At 50.0% G+C, this 14,342-nt stretch overlaps 1 protein-coding gene across 7 annotated transcripts in view; it reads left to right on the top strand.

Annotated features, from left to right (window-relative positions):
* The window catches only part of PDE4B (phosphodiesterase 4B), a 712,123-nt gene that overhangs the window by 658,226 nt on the left and 39,555 nt on the right, over positions 1-14,342 (top strand). For all 7 annotated transcript variants that reach the window (XM_056815007.1, XM_056815010.1, XM_056815011.1 and 4 more), the window contains one exon: positions 3,383-3,495. In XM_056815007.1, coding sequence (XP_056670985.1) covers positions 3,383-3,495 — 113 coding nt within the window. The remainder of the gene's footprint in view (positions 1-3,382; positions 3,496-14,342) is intronic.

Below are 14,342 nucleotides of genomic sequence, written 5' to 3'. Positions count from 1 at the left end.
TCTGGGCCTGAGTTTTCTCTTCTGTAAAATTACCAAATTGGATTATACTCTGCTTAAGGCCCCTTCCAGCACTAACCCTGTGATCCCATTACAAACAGGGGCTTAGCTATGCATGGTCATACAGCTAGAATGAGCCAGAGGCGATATTTGAACCCAGATCTAATAGGCTGCTCTCCTCTCCACTGTTTAATAACCCATAAAATTCATAGGATTTCAAGGTGGAAGGGAGCTCAGGCCCCCTCTTCTCTATTGACTCTCTTCACATAATTTGCCTTCTTTCATGAGACTACTTACAGCATTCACATTTTTTCTTTTCTAAATGCCTTTTCTTTTTCCCCAGTGACATGGAAAAACTATTTCTCCCCTTCATTTGTTCATCTGAGTTCAGATTTCCCCCCTCCCTGTAGCTGTAAGCAGTTGGTTGGAAAGATTCGAATGTGGGCTTTGCTGACAAAAACACCCCTTTCCCATAGCCCAGCCTCCAGCCAGGTAGGGCTCTGGCCGACTCTGTCCTTCCCGCTCAGGTCTCCCTGAGCCTTATGCCTGGCCTCCCAGTTGGCATGGACCTTCCTCAGAGAGCATCTTGCCCAACCCCTTCATTTGGCACATGGAGACAGAGAATGAGAAGGACCTGGAGATCCCCTGTGGTAAATAGGATGGCGTAGAAGAAACTCAGACAGGAGCAAGGCTTTGGGGTCTTAGCTAGCTCAGGGGAGCATTCATACCCTGGCCTCCCTTGACCTCTTCATGAAGTTTTCCCAGGCCTTCCCAGCTAGAAGGACCCTTTGCTCCCACTGAGCTTGTATTGGTTCATTTTCCTAGCTTGTCATTTAGTCCAACCCTCTCGTTGTACAGATGGGGAAACTGAGGCCCAAAGAGAAATAACCTGTTCACATCTGGCAGCATAGGTGCTAAACTCTAAAATTAGAACCCAGGACCTCTGATTTCAGAGCATTCCTTCCCCTGCATCCCATTGCATTTCCTATTTACTAATAAAAGCTGACCTGGACATTTTTGAAGCATTTCAAACTCATCATCTCATTTGATCCCCTCAACTGGGGTGGGGGTGGGGGTGGGGGAGAGGGTAGGTGCTCTTACTACCCCCTCCCCCTTTGGGGGAATTAAAAACCTGAAGCTCAGAGGCTCAGTGGCTTGAGTAAGGTTCCATATTGAGGGTCTGGAGCTAACAAGGAACCAAGAATAAAAACAACAACATGTAGCATTTATATAGTACCTACTATGTGCCAGGCTCTTTTCAAGTCTTATCTTCTTTGACCCTCAGGCTATTATTATCCCCATTTTTCAGATGAGGTGACAGAGGCAAAGAGAAGTTAAGTGACCTGCACAGGGTCCCACAACTACTAAGTGTCTGAGATCAAATTTGCCTTCAAGTCTTCTTGACTGAAGACTGAGCACCTAACTAAATAGGTGCATATTGTTTGGAAATGGCTGAATAAACTAGTATATAGATGCCCTTAATCAATAAACATTTCTAAAGTGCCTACTAATATATATATAGTTCCTCTGCTAGATGCCAGACGAGACCAGTATTCTTGCGCGTTAAGAAATGGGTTGTTGTTATTCAGTCATGACCCCATTTGGAGTTTTCTTGACAAAGATCCTGGAGTGCTTTGGCATTTCCTTCTCCAGCTAATTTTACAAATGAGGAAACTGAGGCAACTGGGATAAAGTGACTTGTCCAGGGTCACCTAGCTAGTAATTATCTGGGGCCAGATTTGAACTTGGGAAGATGAGTCTTCCCTTGTGTCATGTAGCTCACCATAAGAAATGGCACCTATGAGGAGTTCAGGGAAGAAAGGGGAATTTGTCTGAATTGGTACAGAGTGAAAGAAGCTAAACCAAAGGAAGACCATAAAGGATGAATTCCCAGATGTAAGTGATTGCCAAAAGTCAGATGGCTAAGAGGCTGCGGACAGTGAGTAAATAAAAAGCCAGCAATGGTCTGAAACAGGCAGAGAGGTGGGGGACTACTAGGGCAGAATGCAGTATCCATAAATGGATGGGCTGGCCTTTCCTGTGCTCTTTATACCAGGTGGATCTGGGTGTTGTTTCCTCCCTTAGAGGAGAGCAGGAACTTCTCATTTTGTCTTTGCCCTGCTAAAAGAGGGCTAGACAATGCTAAATTCACAAAGTACCTACCACTCCTGCAAAACAGCTAGTGGCTGGTGGAGAAGGGTCTTAACAAATGCTCCTTGATTCATTGATTGAATGGAGAGCTCAGTTTCCACCGGGGCCAGGGCGCATGGCCAGAACTGATCATGATAAAAAACAACAAAAAAAGAAGCAGCATCAACAAAACAGATTTTTACAGGAGGGGGAGGGGGGGCAGGCTGTGGATGTTAACAGTCTGGAGGGTGCTCTGTGTGTGTTTAATTGCACACTAAAGAATTCTTCCTGCATAAAAGACCCCTTGTTCTCTGGGAGCCTATTGAGAAATGCGCTCCGGAGATGCCCTTTTAAAGACAGCCCTGCACAAGCCCCAGGAGTGAGGGGAAGCAGAGAGCAGAGGCAGCCCTGGGCCCTCTCCGGATCCCGGGGTGAGATTCCAGTTCGTGATTTCACTGAGCTCAGGATCCCCAGCAAAAGGGAGCCTGAAGTTTGCTCTTTGTTCCGAAGGATGAGAGCCCCAGGACTCCCCAAGCTCACAAACTTCTTTCTTCTCCACTCCAGGCACTGCAGCTTCCCACCCTCCCGCCTACCTGCCCAAGTCGGAGCCCCTCAGTCCAAGGAAGGGGGCGGAGTGGGGGGCTGAGACTCTGCCCTCCTTCCTAGAGAGGAGCAGGGTTTGGGGCTGGCCCGGCCCTTCTAGGCAGCGAGGGAGCGAGGGGCTTGAGGTCTCCTGGCTTCTCTCCCCTTTGGGGAAGAAGCGCGTGGCCACAGTTCCCTTCTCGGTCAGCCCCCAGCCCTCCTCTCTGCTGTGACATCACACCGCCCAGGGCTGCTGACTCAGGAAGGCACTGAGAAAGGGGGCGGAGAGGCAGCGCTGCTGCTCCCTCCCTAGGACTCCCCTGGCCTCAGCAGCAGTGGCGGGTGCCCTAATCGTATGCAGATGAGGCTGCCAGTGCCCGCCTCCTCCCTGGCCTCCTCCTCTCCCTGTGGTGCCTAGCTTGGGAGCTCAGTGACACTTCGCGCCTCCTGCCTGAGCCGAGGGGGCGGGAGCCGGGACGGCATTGGCCCGGGACCCTCGCTGGCGCAACCCTCTGGGGCTTTAGTCCTCCCCCAGGCAGGAGCGAGGCCAGAGAGGTGGCCCCCGGCCTCATGATGAAGGAGCGCTGCGGTCCCTCCAGCAACCCGAGCCTCCAGCCCGCAGCCATGGAGCGGCTGCAGCCACCTAACTATGTGTCGGTGTGCTTGTTTGCAGAGGAGTCCTACCAGAAGTTGGCCATGGAAACCCTGGAGGAGCTCGACTGGTGCTTGGACCAGCTGGAGACCATCCAGACTTACCGCTCCGTCAGCGAGATGGCCTCCAACAAGGTAAGGATGCTCCCTGGCGGGCCTTCGCAGCCTCCTGGAGGGGCCCTTGGCGAGCACGGCTGGAGGAGCCCGCCGAGCGCTCCGCCTGGCAGGGGAGCCAAGGCTCCGAAAGGTGCCCTCCGTGGCTTCTGCGTGGTGGGGCGGGGAGAGGAAGCCTCCCAGGAGACCAAAGCCTGCTTCAAATCTCCTTTTGTAGAGGAACCCGTCCCAGGCGCGTCTGGCTTCCCGCGGGGTCCTGCCTTGCCGCCCCCACCCCGCCTCAGTTTCCTGCTTTGTAAAAGCAGGCAGGGAGACTGAATGACTTGTGAGGAGGTTCCTTGCACTTTCTCCTGTCTGGGTGTCTAGTCTCCGAAACTCCCCGCGGAGTGAGTACGCAGTTAGTGAGTGTTTGTGACCCGAGAGGTGGAAGCTGGTGGGGAGGGGACTGCTCTGAGAGAGCGCCGCGCTTTCTAAGACAACCAGGCAGCAACTGCCTAAAAGAGAGGGGAGACTTCGCTCCACCCTTCCGAAAAGTCGGCTAGGTGGGAGAATTGGAAATGAAAATCCCGTCAACAAAGGACTTCCGTGTGATAAATCCCCCCGCAAAACTGCTCCCTGGCAGGCCTTTCATTAGTGGGTCATTATATCATTTGTTTAATTAACACCCAGACTTGCAGTGCTAATTCCTGTAGCCAGGCTTGCACACTGCTGGGGAAGGCAAACTTCCAGCCTTTGGTGGGGATGCCTGTCCTGAGAACTGCCTCTGCTGCCGGGGGTGGGAGCTTGCACAGCCAGGGCTCAACTGTTCGGAAGTGTAATCTGACATCTCCTGAGGGCACTAGATGGGGTTTTAGTCTACACCTGCCAAAGGTCTCCCCTGCTTGTCCAGAAGTTTCATTACTGAGTGGGAGGCACCCCCTCCCCCCCCCACGTTCAGGAAGATTCCAGTCCTTCCCTTTGGGGAGCTGAGCCTAGGTAGAGATACCACCCAAGTGGCTCCTGCTTTGTAGGGGGTCTCCTAAAAGGAGGGGAGGGAGCTGGTAGTCGCCTTTGGTGGCTTGTTCATTTCACAATAAGAGAATGAGATGTTTGGATAGGTGATGAGTTTCCCGTGCCTGTGGAGGTATTCAAGTAGTTCAGTGGCTTTTGGGGATGTTGTGGTTAGAAGGGTTCTAAGAACTGGTGGGGGGAGAAGAGGTTGTGTTAGTAAGTTCCTGTAAATGAATTCCAACACTGTTTTTTTAGAAGGAAGGAAGAGCAGTGTTGAAGCTTACTGTTTGAAGTCATTTGATTTTTGCCAATTCCCCTCTCCCCATTATCTCCCATTTTGCAAGTCAATAAACTGAGGCTGCAAGTAGGTAGCAAAATCTGGATTTGAACCCAGGTCCTCATATTCTCAACTCAGTTCACTTTCTACTTATGCCTCTGTTTTTGCTCTCAGACATATTTAAAGATGAAGGTTGGTGTTTTCTCAGGTCTGAGTGAGAGAGATTCTTCTGCCTTTTGTAAATACAGGTCTGGATGATGTTTATACTATTTGTGTGTGAGAAAGAAAGAAAGAAAGAAAGGAAGGAAGAAAGGAAGAAAAAGAAAGAAAGAAAGAAAGAAAGAAAGAAAGAAAGAAAGAAAGAAAGAAAGAAAGAAAGAAAGAAAGAAAGAAAGAAAGAAAGAAAGAAAGAAAGAAAGAAAGAAAGAAAGAAAGAAAGAAAGAAAGAAAGAAAGAAAGGAAGGAAGAAAGAAAGAAAGAGAAAGGAAGGAAGGAAGGAAGGAAGAGAAAGAAAAAGAAGGAAGAAAGAAGACATTTAGATATATATACATATATGCATACATAAATGTGTGTAGATAGATAATATAGACAGACAAACAGAGGGATCTCCTGCCCCACAACTCATGGTGCTGTGGGTGCAGGGAGGCTGTCACCAGTCCTACCCTCCTGCATCATGTCCAGTTTCCGATCCTTTTCAACACTGACCGTACAGGAAACAATAGAGCTCTAGCCCTAAAGAGAGGGCTAAGGCTTCATGCTGGCATGCTGAGTAACTCAGATAAGAGGGCAGAAGCCTCTCTTAGACCCTGTTTGTCTCAGCATGACCCCACCAGCTTGTCAGAGTGGATAAAGAATGTCAGTCAGTTGGTCAGAAAGGGCTAAGTTCTAATCCTATCTCAGACACTGTCCAGCAGTGTGATCCTGGCCAAGTCACTTCAGTCCTCAGTTGCCTTATCTGTAAAATGAGGGCATTGGCCTTGATGACTTCTAATATACCTTTCAGTGCCAAATCTATGATTCTGTGAACCCAGCTTCCAAACAGAAGGCAGAAATGAACCCCAGGATTTTCCCCAGGAGTTTTTTTATGTTTCAGAGTCTAAATGATCCAAATAATTGCCAAAGTTTAGACTGTGAGAAATGTCCTCAATGACTGAAAGATTTGATGTCATTCAAGGACATGAAACAAACCAAACAAATAAAACCATCTCCCTGGCAGACATGACTGTCCCCAGGTGGAATGGACTGTCCTAAGAGACGCTGGAACAGAGCTCTTCACACAAGGACTGGACGTCCAGTAGTCAGTGATTCTGGAGAGGGGATTGTGATTCTGGTACCAGATGAGGAGGCCACTGAAACCTCTTTGGAACTCTGGACTTCTGGGAATATACTAGAAGGAGCAATGTCCCTCCTTGTCTAGTGTACCTAAAATGTCAGGTCATAGATTGAGGTCATCTGTCCTAATCCCTTCATTTTACAGAGAAGGAAACTGAGACCCAGGGAATTAAATGATTTACCCACAGTCACACAGGTAGTTAGTATTAAAGGATTTCTGTCTTCCTTCCTTCCTTCCTTCCTTCCTTCCTTCCTTCCTTCCTTCCTTCCTTCCTTCCTTCCTTCCTTCCCTTCTTTCTTTTCTTTTTTTTTTGGGGGGGCAGTAGGAAATAGGGAAGAGCAAGTACTTGGGGCAACTGTAGTGCAGTGGGAATAAAGCATTCCACTCTGAGCCAGGAATACCTGAGTTCAAATCCTGATTCAGGTACATTTTAGCGGTGTTACCCTAGAGACGTTGCCTAACTTCTGTCTGCCTCAGTTTCCTCATCTGTGAAACGGGGCTAATAATAGTTGGAGAAAGAAATGGCAAACCCCTCCAGAAGACCCCAAAGTGGGGTCTTGAAGAGTCAGACCTGGCTAAACCACTGAAAACACAAGATAGGGTTGTTGGAAGAATGAAAGTCCTCAGGAGATCTGAAGTGCTGGATAACTGCTAGCTACTAGGATTTAGTAGCCACTATGTGCCAGGCGGAGGCTTGGGAATGAATGGCATTTGCTTCTGAACGTCGCCTCTCCCAGAATAATAAAACCACGGGGCCAAAGCTGCGAACTGTGGAGCAAACCTTCAAGGAGAGCGTCCGTGCTGGCTACAATTGTTATACAGTGACCGTCGTTGTTATGGCGGCTTCATGAAGTCCTCAGGCAGTCAGTAGCGATCCCAATGGCGTCGCTGTCCTCATCCATGAGCTCAGAGATCCCCTGCTCTCCCCACAGCGTGCTGGCACAACTGCTCCAGGCTCTTTGCGGTCCCATTATGGAGGAGGTGGTTATGGGGTTAGCAGTAAAGCCCCGATGGCGATACTAGTCCATCCCTTTATTCCCCACAACTCCCTACGGTTAGTCATGCAAGTACCGTAGCCCCAGCGCTACATCTAAGGAAACCGAGGCTCAAAGCGTTCGGGTGCCTCTTCCAGGGTCCCCCATCTGCTAGAGGTTGAGGGTGGATTCTCTGTAAAAGGCTCTCGCGTGGAAGGACGAGGGACGGCACCTTCATCCCCCAACGCCAGCCAGAGGGAGAAAGTGCGCTAGCAGAGGTGTCGCCGAGCCGCTTCCCCAGGGCTCCTCTGGGAGACAGAGTGGCTCTGGGTGTGCCGCGGGTCTGGCCACAGACCAGATGGATTCGATCATGATGTCAGAGCCATCCGACCCACTGATGGCTTTTGCAGCTGAGCGAGCCGCCGGCCCTCCCCCAGGGATAGAACTGAAAGCTGGCCGGAATATAGCCCAGTCCTTCGGGGTGACGCCACGGCATTGTCCCTCCAGGTGCCAAAGGATGTGGGGAGAGGCGGGAGCCGAAGGCGTCAGAGAGATTACTCAGGACCCCCTTGGCCGGCCGGTGTCCACCTTTCCCGTCCCGTCCCCAGCTGAGGCTCCAAGAGAACGGAGGGCATGGCGGCGCCGGCCCTCGTTGGCCAGCCCTCCAGTGTTTTGAAAACAGGATGCTTTAGCTCACCACTAGAAAGGAGGAACGGAAAGAGAGCCAGCAGGGAAAGGAAGAGCGCAGGGAGGCTCGCCGGGCACGATTCCGCCGCCTGCAGCCCCATAAACAGTGGCCGGGCTTCCTGACCTCAGCCAGGGCCGAGTGCCTGACCTTGTGTCACCAAAGCCCAACGACGTCAGCGGTGGCCGATAGGGGGAATGGCCCAGCGGCTGGGGGGGACCTGGGTTTCCTGTCTCCTTCCTGGCCGACTGAGTCAGGAAAGTACAAGGTTGCAGCAACAGTAGCTTCAGAGCAGACGCAGTCCCCCAGGAAGGTAGAGTCAGTCCCCCCTCCTGGCCTTTTCAGAGAAACCCAGGCCGGCTCCCCAGAGAAGAACATCCGAGGGAGGGCTGGCTTCAGTGAACTGGTGTGGCTGGTCTTCTAGGAGACTCCCCTTCGGGAGCAGAACACGGCTGCCCCCAAGTCCAGCCCTTCGGCACTTTCCGGTCGCCAGGGTCCACTCGTCTAGCTGCAGAAGGATCCTTTAAAAACAAATGACAAATCCAAATCCAAAAGAACACCACCGGCGCAGGGCAGAACAGGAACCCTGGCCGCCCCTTTACATTGCTTGCTTTTGAATAGCTTCTGATAAAAATGCCACACGTTACTTCTGAAGCTACCCTTGGCATGTCCTTTGGGAGGCAGCTTCTAGCCCACTGTATAGTGCCAGGCTTGGAGGCAGGAAGATCCGAGTTCAAATCCTAGCTTCATGACCCTGGGCAAGTCGTCTCACTGTGAGCCTCAGTTCCTTCACCTGCAAAATGGAGAGACTGTTTTAAAAGCCCCCCCTTCCCAGGGTTGTTGCCCAAACCAGTGGAGACACCATGAAACGTGCTTAAAGAGCCAGATAAATGCTAGCAGTCATTCATATTTTAAGTCAAACGTGTGAGTCTTACATCGATGTTAGGGGCACGTAGAGCATCTGGCTCTAGGCTGGAGTGAAAAGAGACAGCCTCAGAATCAGGAAGACTTGGGTTTGAGTTCAGCCTCTTCACACACACAAGCCGTGTGACCTTGGACAAGTCACTTACCCTTTCCCCCAGGCAGTAGATGTAGAGCAGGTGCTGGACTGGGATGGCAGAATTTCCTCTCTCTGTACCAAGGAGATCACAATTCTAGCCCCAATAATAATCATGCTGATGGTCACAAACAAGAACAAGCATTTGGAAGGTGCTTTCTGGTCTCCAAAAGTCTTTGCATACCTGTCAGAGGAGCTGCCATCCTGCACCAGAGAAGGGAGTTTCTGCATCGGAATGCTCACATCAGAAGGAAATCTCAGAGGTGACCCCCTTCTCTCCCCCCAAAATAAAGTGGATAAATAGGGTGAAGCTCTGAAACCAGCCTGTGCTCACCTTGCTAGCAAGTGTTGGAGCTGCGATTTGAACCCAGAGCTTGGGAGTTTTCTCTCTGTTGCCTTGTTCTGCTGCTTCTGTAAAGTGTAGAAGATGGAAGAGAGTTTTGCTGGCAATTGGCAAGTCCCTTTCCCCCTCAGATCATTTTCTGAAGGTCCCATATACAGCTAGCAAATGTCAGAGGTGAGATTTGAACCAAGGTCTTCCTGTGCTCCTTCCACTGTAACATGGTGCCTCTGTCCAGGAGTGTCCTGGCTGCCTCACCCTGGCCCCCAGCTGTCAGGACTGGCTGTGATGAGCCCTAATCTTCTTCCTTTTAAAAACCCCAACCTTCTGTCTTAGAATCAATATTGTATTCTGGTTCTCAGGCACCAGAACAGGAAGGGCTGGGCAGTGGGGGGTTAAGTGACTTGTCCAGGGTCACCCAGCTAGGACGTGTCTGAGGCCACATTTGAACCTTTTCCGTGGGTTTGACTCTCCATCTTCTGAGCCACCTAACTGCCCTGGCCCTAATCTTCTGACACATTCTACACATGTGGTGCTATGGTGGACTCTCCCTCCCTTCCCAAGTGATAACGGGCCACACAGGGGAAGTGAGAAGATAACCGCCCTGACAGCAAGTTCCCGGGGGCTGCGGGGTGATGGCAATAAGGCACTGGCTGCGAGCCAGACCTTCCCTTCTCCTCCAAGGCCCTGCTCTGGCACCTCTTGTCTAAGGGGGCTGGACCCCCCCTAAAAGAAGCCCCCCCCCCCCAGCTGTCCCGAGATAACAGGAGATGCCCAACAGGGCTTACAGAGGCGGTTGCTATGGTTACGGTATGCATAGTTATTACTGCTGCTATTCCCTAGTTAGCTGCAAACCTTCGACTTAGAGCCTGAAGGGAGCGAGGAGGTCGTCTCGTCCATCCCTTTTATTTGACCAGAGAGAACGTGCAGCCCAGTGGCGAGACTTTCTCCAGGTCACACCAAGCCTCACTGGCAAAGGCCGGGATTTGAACCTGGAGGATGCGACTGTAACGTCGACGTTAATGTTCCTGACTCACTCGGGTTTACTGGGCTCCTGGCCAGAGAAGGCTGCCTCGATAACCGCCCTGCTTAATGGTGCCCTCGCCCAGCCTCATCCCCCATCTCAGAGTCACGGCTGTGCCCGTTTGGCTCGTTATTGCTGATCAAAACCAGCTTTTAATCCGTCACGCTCACTGTGTCAAAGGAGAACTCTGCAGAAAGCGGGCTGCCATGTACTGTCCAGAGTGACCAACTGGATGGGGATCACGTTCATTTCCAATTCTGCTTCAAAGGAAATCTAGCCCCGAGGCAGATGAGATAAGAGTTCTAGGCTTGGGGGGGCAGCGAGGTGGCTCAGGGGATTGAGAGCCAAGCCCATGGGGGGGTCCTGGGTTCGAATCTGGGCTCAGGGACCCTTCACCCCACTGCCTAGCCCTTACTGCTCTACTGTCTTGGAACCAATGCACAGTATTGATTCTGAGATGGAAAGTGAGGGCTGAAAAAAAATGGAGTACTAGGCTTCGAGGAAAGAGCTGGGCTCCAATCCATGTTGGCACTAATCCGTTCTGGGTCCCTCGGCGAGTCTCTTCTCTTTAATAAACCTCACTCTCCCTAGCTGTGAAATCAGAAGAGCCCATGAAGTGAGGAAGACCAGCGTTCCACATCTTGTCTGTGTGATCCTGAACAAGACACTGCATTGACCAACTCCCTGGGACCACAACAATTGCCTTTCTGCATTGACAGAAGGAATTTCCAGACTGGGAGTTCCTACACCAATACAAGCCTCCTAAGACAAAGGCATTGATGATGGTTTGGGTGTTTCAGGGATCAAATGACACCCATATACATGCATGTACTACATATGTGTACATACATGAATGCACATGCATGCATGTGTTCTTGAAAGCCGTAAAGCATCCTCTGGTTGTTAGCTATCGTTCTTACAGTCACCAAAAGAGGTCTAGATGGACAGGGCTTTACCCAGCACAGACGGTGGACCACTCCGAGCCTCCATCATCCTCCATCATCGCCATTGGAGAAATACGCCCTTTTAATGGCAGCCCTCCATTGGGTCTGGAAAGCCACAAGAATGGTCCTGTGGGATGTCAGAGATCAATCAGGATGCTTATTGGGGGGCCAAACCCTGGAGCAGCTGGGATCCCCAATGGGATGAATGGTGAAGCCACCCCTGGATTCTGCAGTTGTTGTCTGGGTCACAAATACCAGCCAGAACCATCCCATAAATCTGTCTTTGTTCTCTTGGAAGTGGTCAGGGCAGCCAAGGCTTTCCATCAGGGAAAAGGGATCCTCTTGGTGGGCGAGAGGACTCCCCACACTGGAACAAGTCAGCTCCTGCCTCATGCAATGACTCCAGCCCAGAGGAGGGGCAGGTGGGCAGCCAGCAAGTGCCTATGTGCCTGGTAGCACACAGCCCTCCCCATCCCCAGGCATGGTCCAGCCTGCTCACCGTGTCCCCTTAATAAGCACGCTTCCCTGGGCTGATGCCAAGCTCCTTAGTCCCCTGCTTATTTGCCTGTTCCTTCCTGTGTTTAAATTACTTTCTTTCAAACACTGGGGCTGGCCCTTGGGTGAGGAAAGGGCCCATCAGGGACAGAGACACCAGTCAGACCAAGAGACGTCCTGCCCAGTGCCCCCGTTTGTTCCTGGGTCAAGTGGCTGGTGCTTTTGTCTGGAAGGAGCTTTCCAGCTTTTGAAACTGGCCTTGATCAAAAGTCGAAAAGCCTCAGACCTAGAACTTGGGAGAAGTCATAGGAAAAGAGAGTCCATCCACCCCCCCCCGCAGGGTGCCCCCTTCTGGTCAGGTCCCCTGCTGTCACAGACTCCCCTGGCCACCCGTGCCGGCCGTGTGACCCAATTTAAGTACCTCCAGGAGAGAGCTGGCAATGATGAGGTACAGACTGAGTAGGGCTGCCAGCAGATGAAGGTATTTAGACCGATGAAGTCCACTGGGATTCATGAGCTTAATTCTTATTCTCCAGAGGCATTGATTGGCATTTGGGATTTTAGAGAATCTGGTGGGTTGTTTTTAAGTACAAAAACACTGATTGGGAGAAAGAAAAAGGAGAGAGAGAGAGAGAGAGAGAGAGAAGAGAGAGAGAGAGAGAGAGAAGAGAGAGAGAGAGAGAGAGAGAGAGAGAGAGAGGCAGAGAGAAACAGAGAAAGAGAGAGAGCAAGGGGAGAGAAAAACAGAGACACAGAGAGAAAAAATGGAGAGACAGACAGAGAGAGAGAAAGAGAGAGAGAGAGAGAGAGAGAGAGAGAGAGAGAGAGAGAGAGAGAGAGAGAGAGAGAGAGAGAGGAGAGAGGCAGAGAGAAACAGAGAAAGAGAGAGAGCAAGGGGAGAGAAAAACAGAGACAGAGAGAAAAAAATGGAGAGACAGACAGAGAAGAGAGAGAGAGAGAGAGAGAGAGAAGAGAGAGAGAGAGAGAGAGAGAGAGGAGAGAGAGAGAGAGAGAGAGAGGAGAGAGGCAGAGAGAAACAGAGAAAGAGAGAGAGCAAGGGGAGAAAAACAGAGACAGAGAGAAAAAAATGGAGAGACAGACAGAGAGAGAGAAAGAGAGAGAGAGAGAGAGAGAGAGAGAGAGAGAGAGAGAGAGAGAGAGAGAGAGAGAGAGAGAGAGAGAGAGAGAGAGAAGAGAAGAGAAGATGGTGGTAGCTTTTCCACCTTAAAGCAAACAGAATTTGAAGGCAGAGGACCTAGGTTGGAGAGCCTGCCGGTTCATTTCCTATCTATTATGCACTTTTTTTCTTTTTCCTGACCTCAGCGTTCTCATCTGTAAAATGGACTTTGAATCTGATTGCTTTCCCGATCATTCCCTGATTGTCAGTGTATATTGTCATGACACAGGCTCATGGCTACAACAGATAAAGCTCTTGAATCTGTGGCCTGAGAAAATGAGCCTCAGGGCTCATCTAGTCCTCCATCCTCTTAGGGTGAACTATTTGCTTCCTAGCTCAGAGTATTCAACACTAGAATACAGAGGTTGGACTACATAACCTCTGGGAGCCTGTCCAGTTGTTCTGTTCTACAGATCGACTCCACAATCATTCTGGAATTTCTAAAGGCCAGTCTAGATCTTAATCTATTAACATTTGAGGGGATTTCAGGGCTCCATAGAAGCTAAAAGCAATTTGCCATATAAATACATTTAAAAAGTTGAGACATGCAAATAATAATAATAGCTGAATATAGATAACTCGTTGTGGCTTGCAAAGCACATTATTTGCATTTTGTCACTCAATATTCCTTTGAGGTAGGTGTTATGATTATTTTCCCCATTTTACAGATGATGAAACTGAGGCAGGCAGCAATTTGGTTAAGTGGCTTGCTCAGGCTTATACACCTGGCTGGGACAGGATTCAAATTCAGGTCTTCCCTCCTATAGGGCTAGCCCCAACTACTACACCAGAGACATCAACAACACAGCCCAGGATACACCTGAGCACTGCCAAACCCTGTTTTAGGAAATATTTAACAAAACAAATAAAAAATGCAGTAAAACATAAATAATATTAATGGGTGGTGATCTGAGTGAATGGGCAACCTGTGGGCATCCATCCTTCCATAGGGTTTCATGGCCCCATTTCTATTTGAGTTTGGTACCACTGAACTACACTACCTGACCATTTCTGACTTCTTACTTAAAATAAGAACATTTGTGCAGAGAAGAAAAGAGAAGTAGATAAGAAGGAGAGAAGCCCTTTTGGTTACCAGGAGTCAGATATTGTTATAGAAATTTATACATTATTAGCTTCTTACTGGTGTCCAAATGCCTAAGGACAGTGGGTTAGTTTGTTTCATGCTGCTCCTAGCCCCGAGTGCCACCCAGATTACGGATGAAAACTGAGACATGCAATTCCATGACCGATGGTCCTTTTCATTCATGAGTAGTTGAAAGTCTGATGGCATGCCTGAATTAAGGGACTCAGATGTCCAGGAGGAGACTGAGGAAGGAAGTCAGCAATTTCAGGATATCTCAGGCTCCTAAAATGAGAGGGGGACCAGGTAGAGAAGATGGATCCAAAATAAGGATGAATCTGGGGCTGTGTGTATGTGTGTGTGTGTGTGTATCCTGCTTTCCACTTATGGACCCATTTTGCTTTCAGTTTTGTTGTAGCTCCTTCCAGGGGATCTTGAAGAAGATCAAAGATTTGGCTGAAAACGTCAGCAGGGCTTTATTGGCTTTTGAG

Source organism: Monodelphis domestica, chromosome 2 (genome assembly GCF_027887165.1).
Source record: "Monodelphis domestica isolate mMonDom1 chromosome 2, mMonDom1.pri, whole genome shotgun sequence".
In the NCBI taxonomy this organism is placed as follows: Eukaryota; Metazoa; Chordata; class Mammalia; order Didelphimorphia; family Didelphidae; genus Monodelphis; species Monodelphis domestica.
This window is presented reverse-complemented; position numbering and strand designations above follow the sequence as displayed.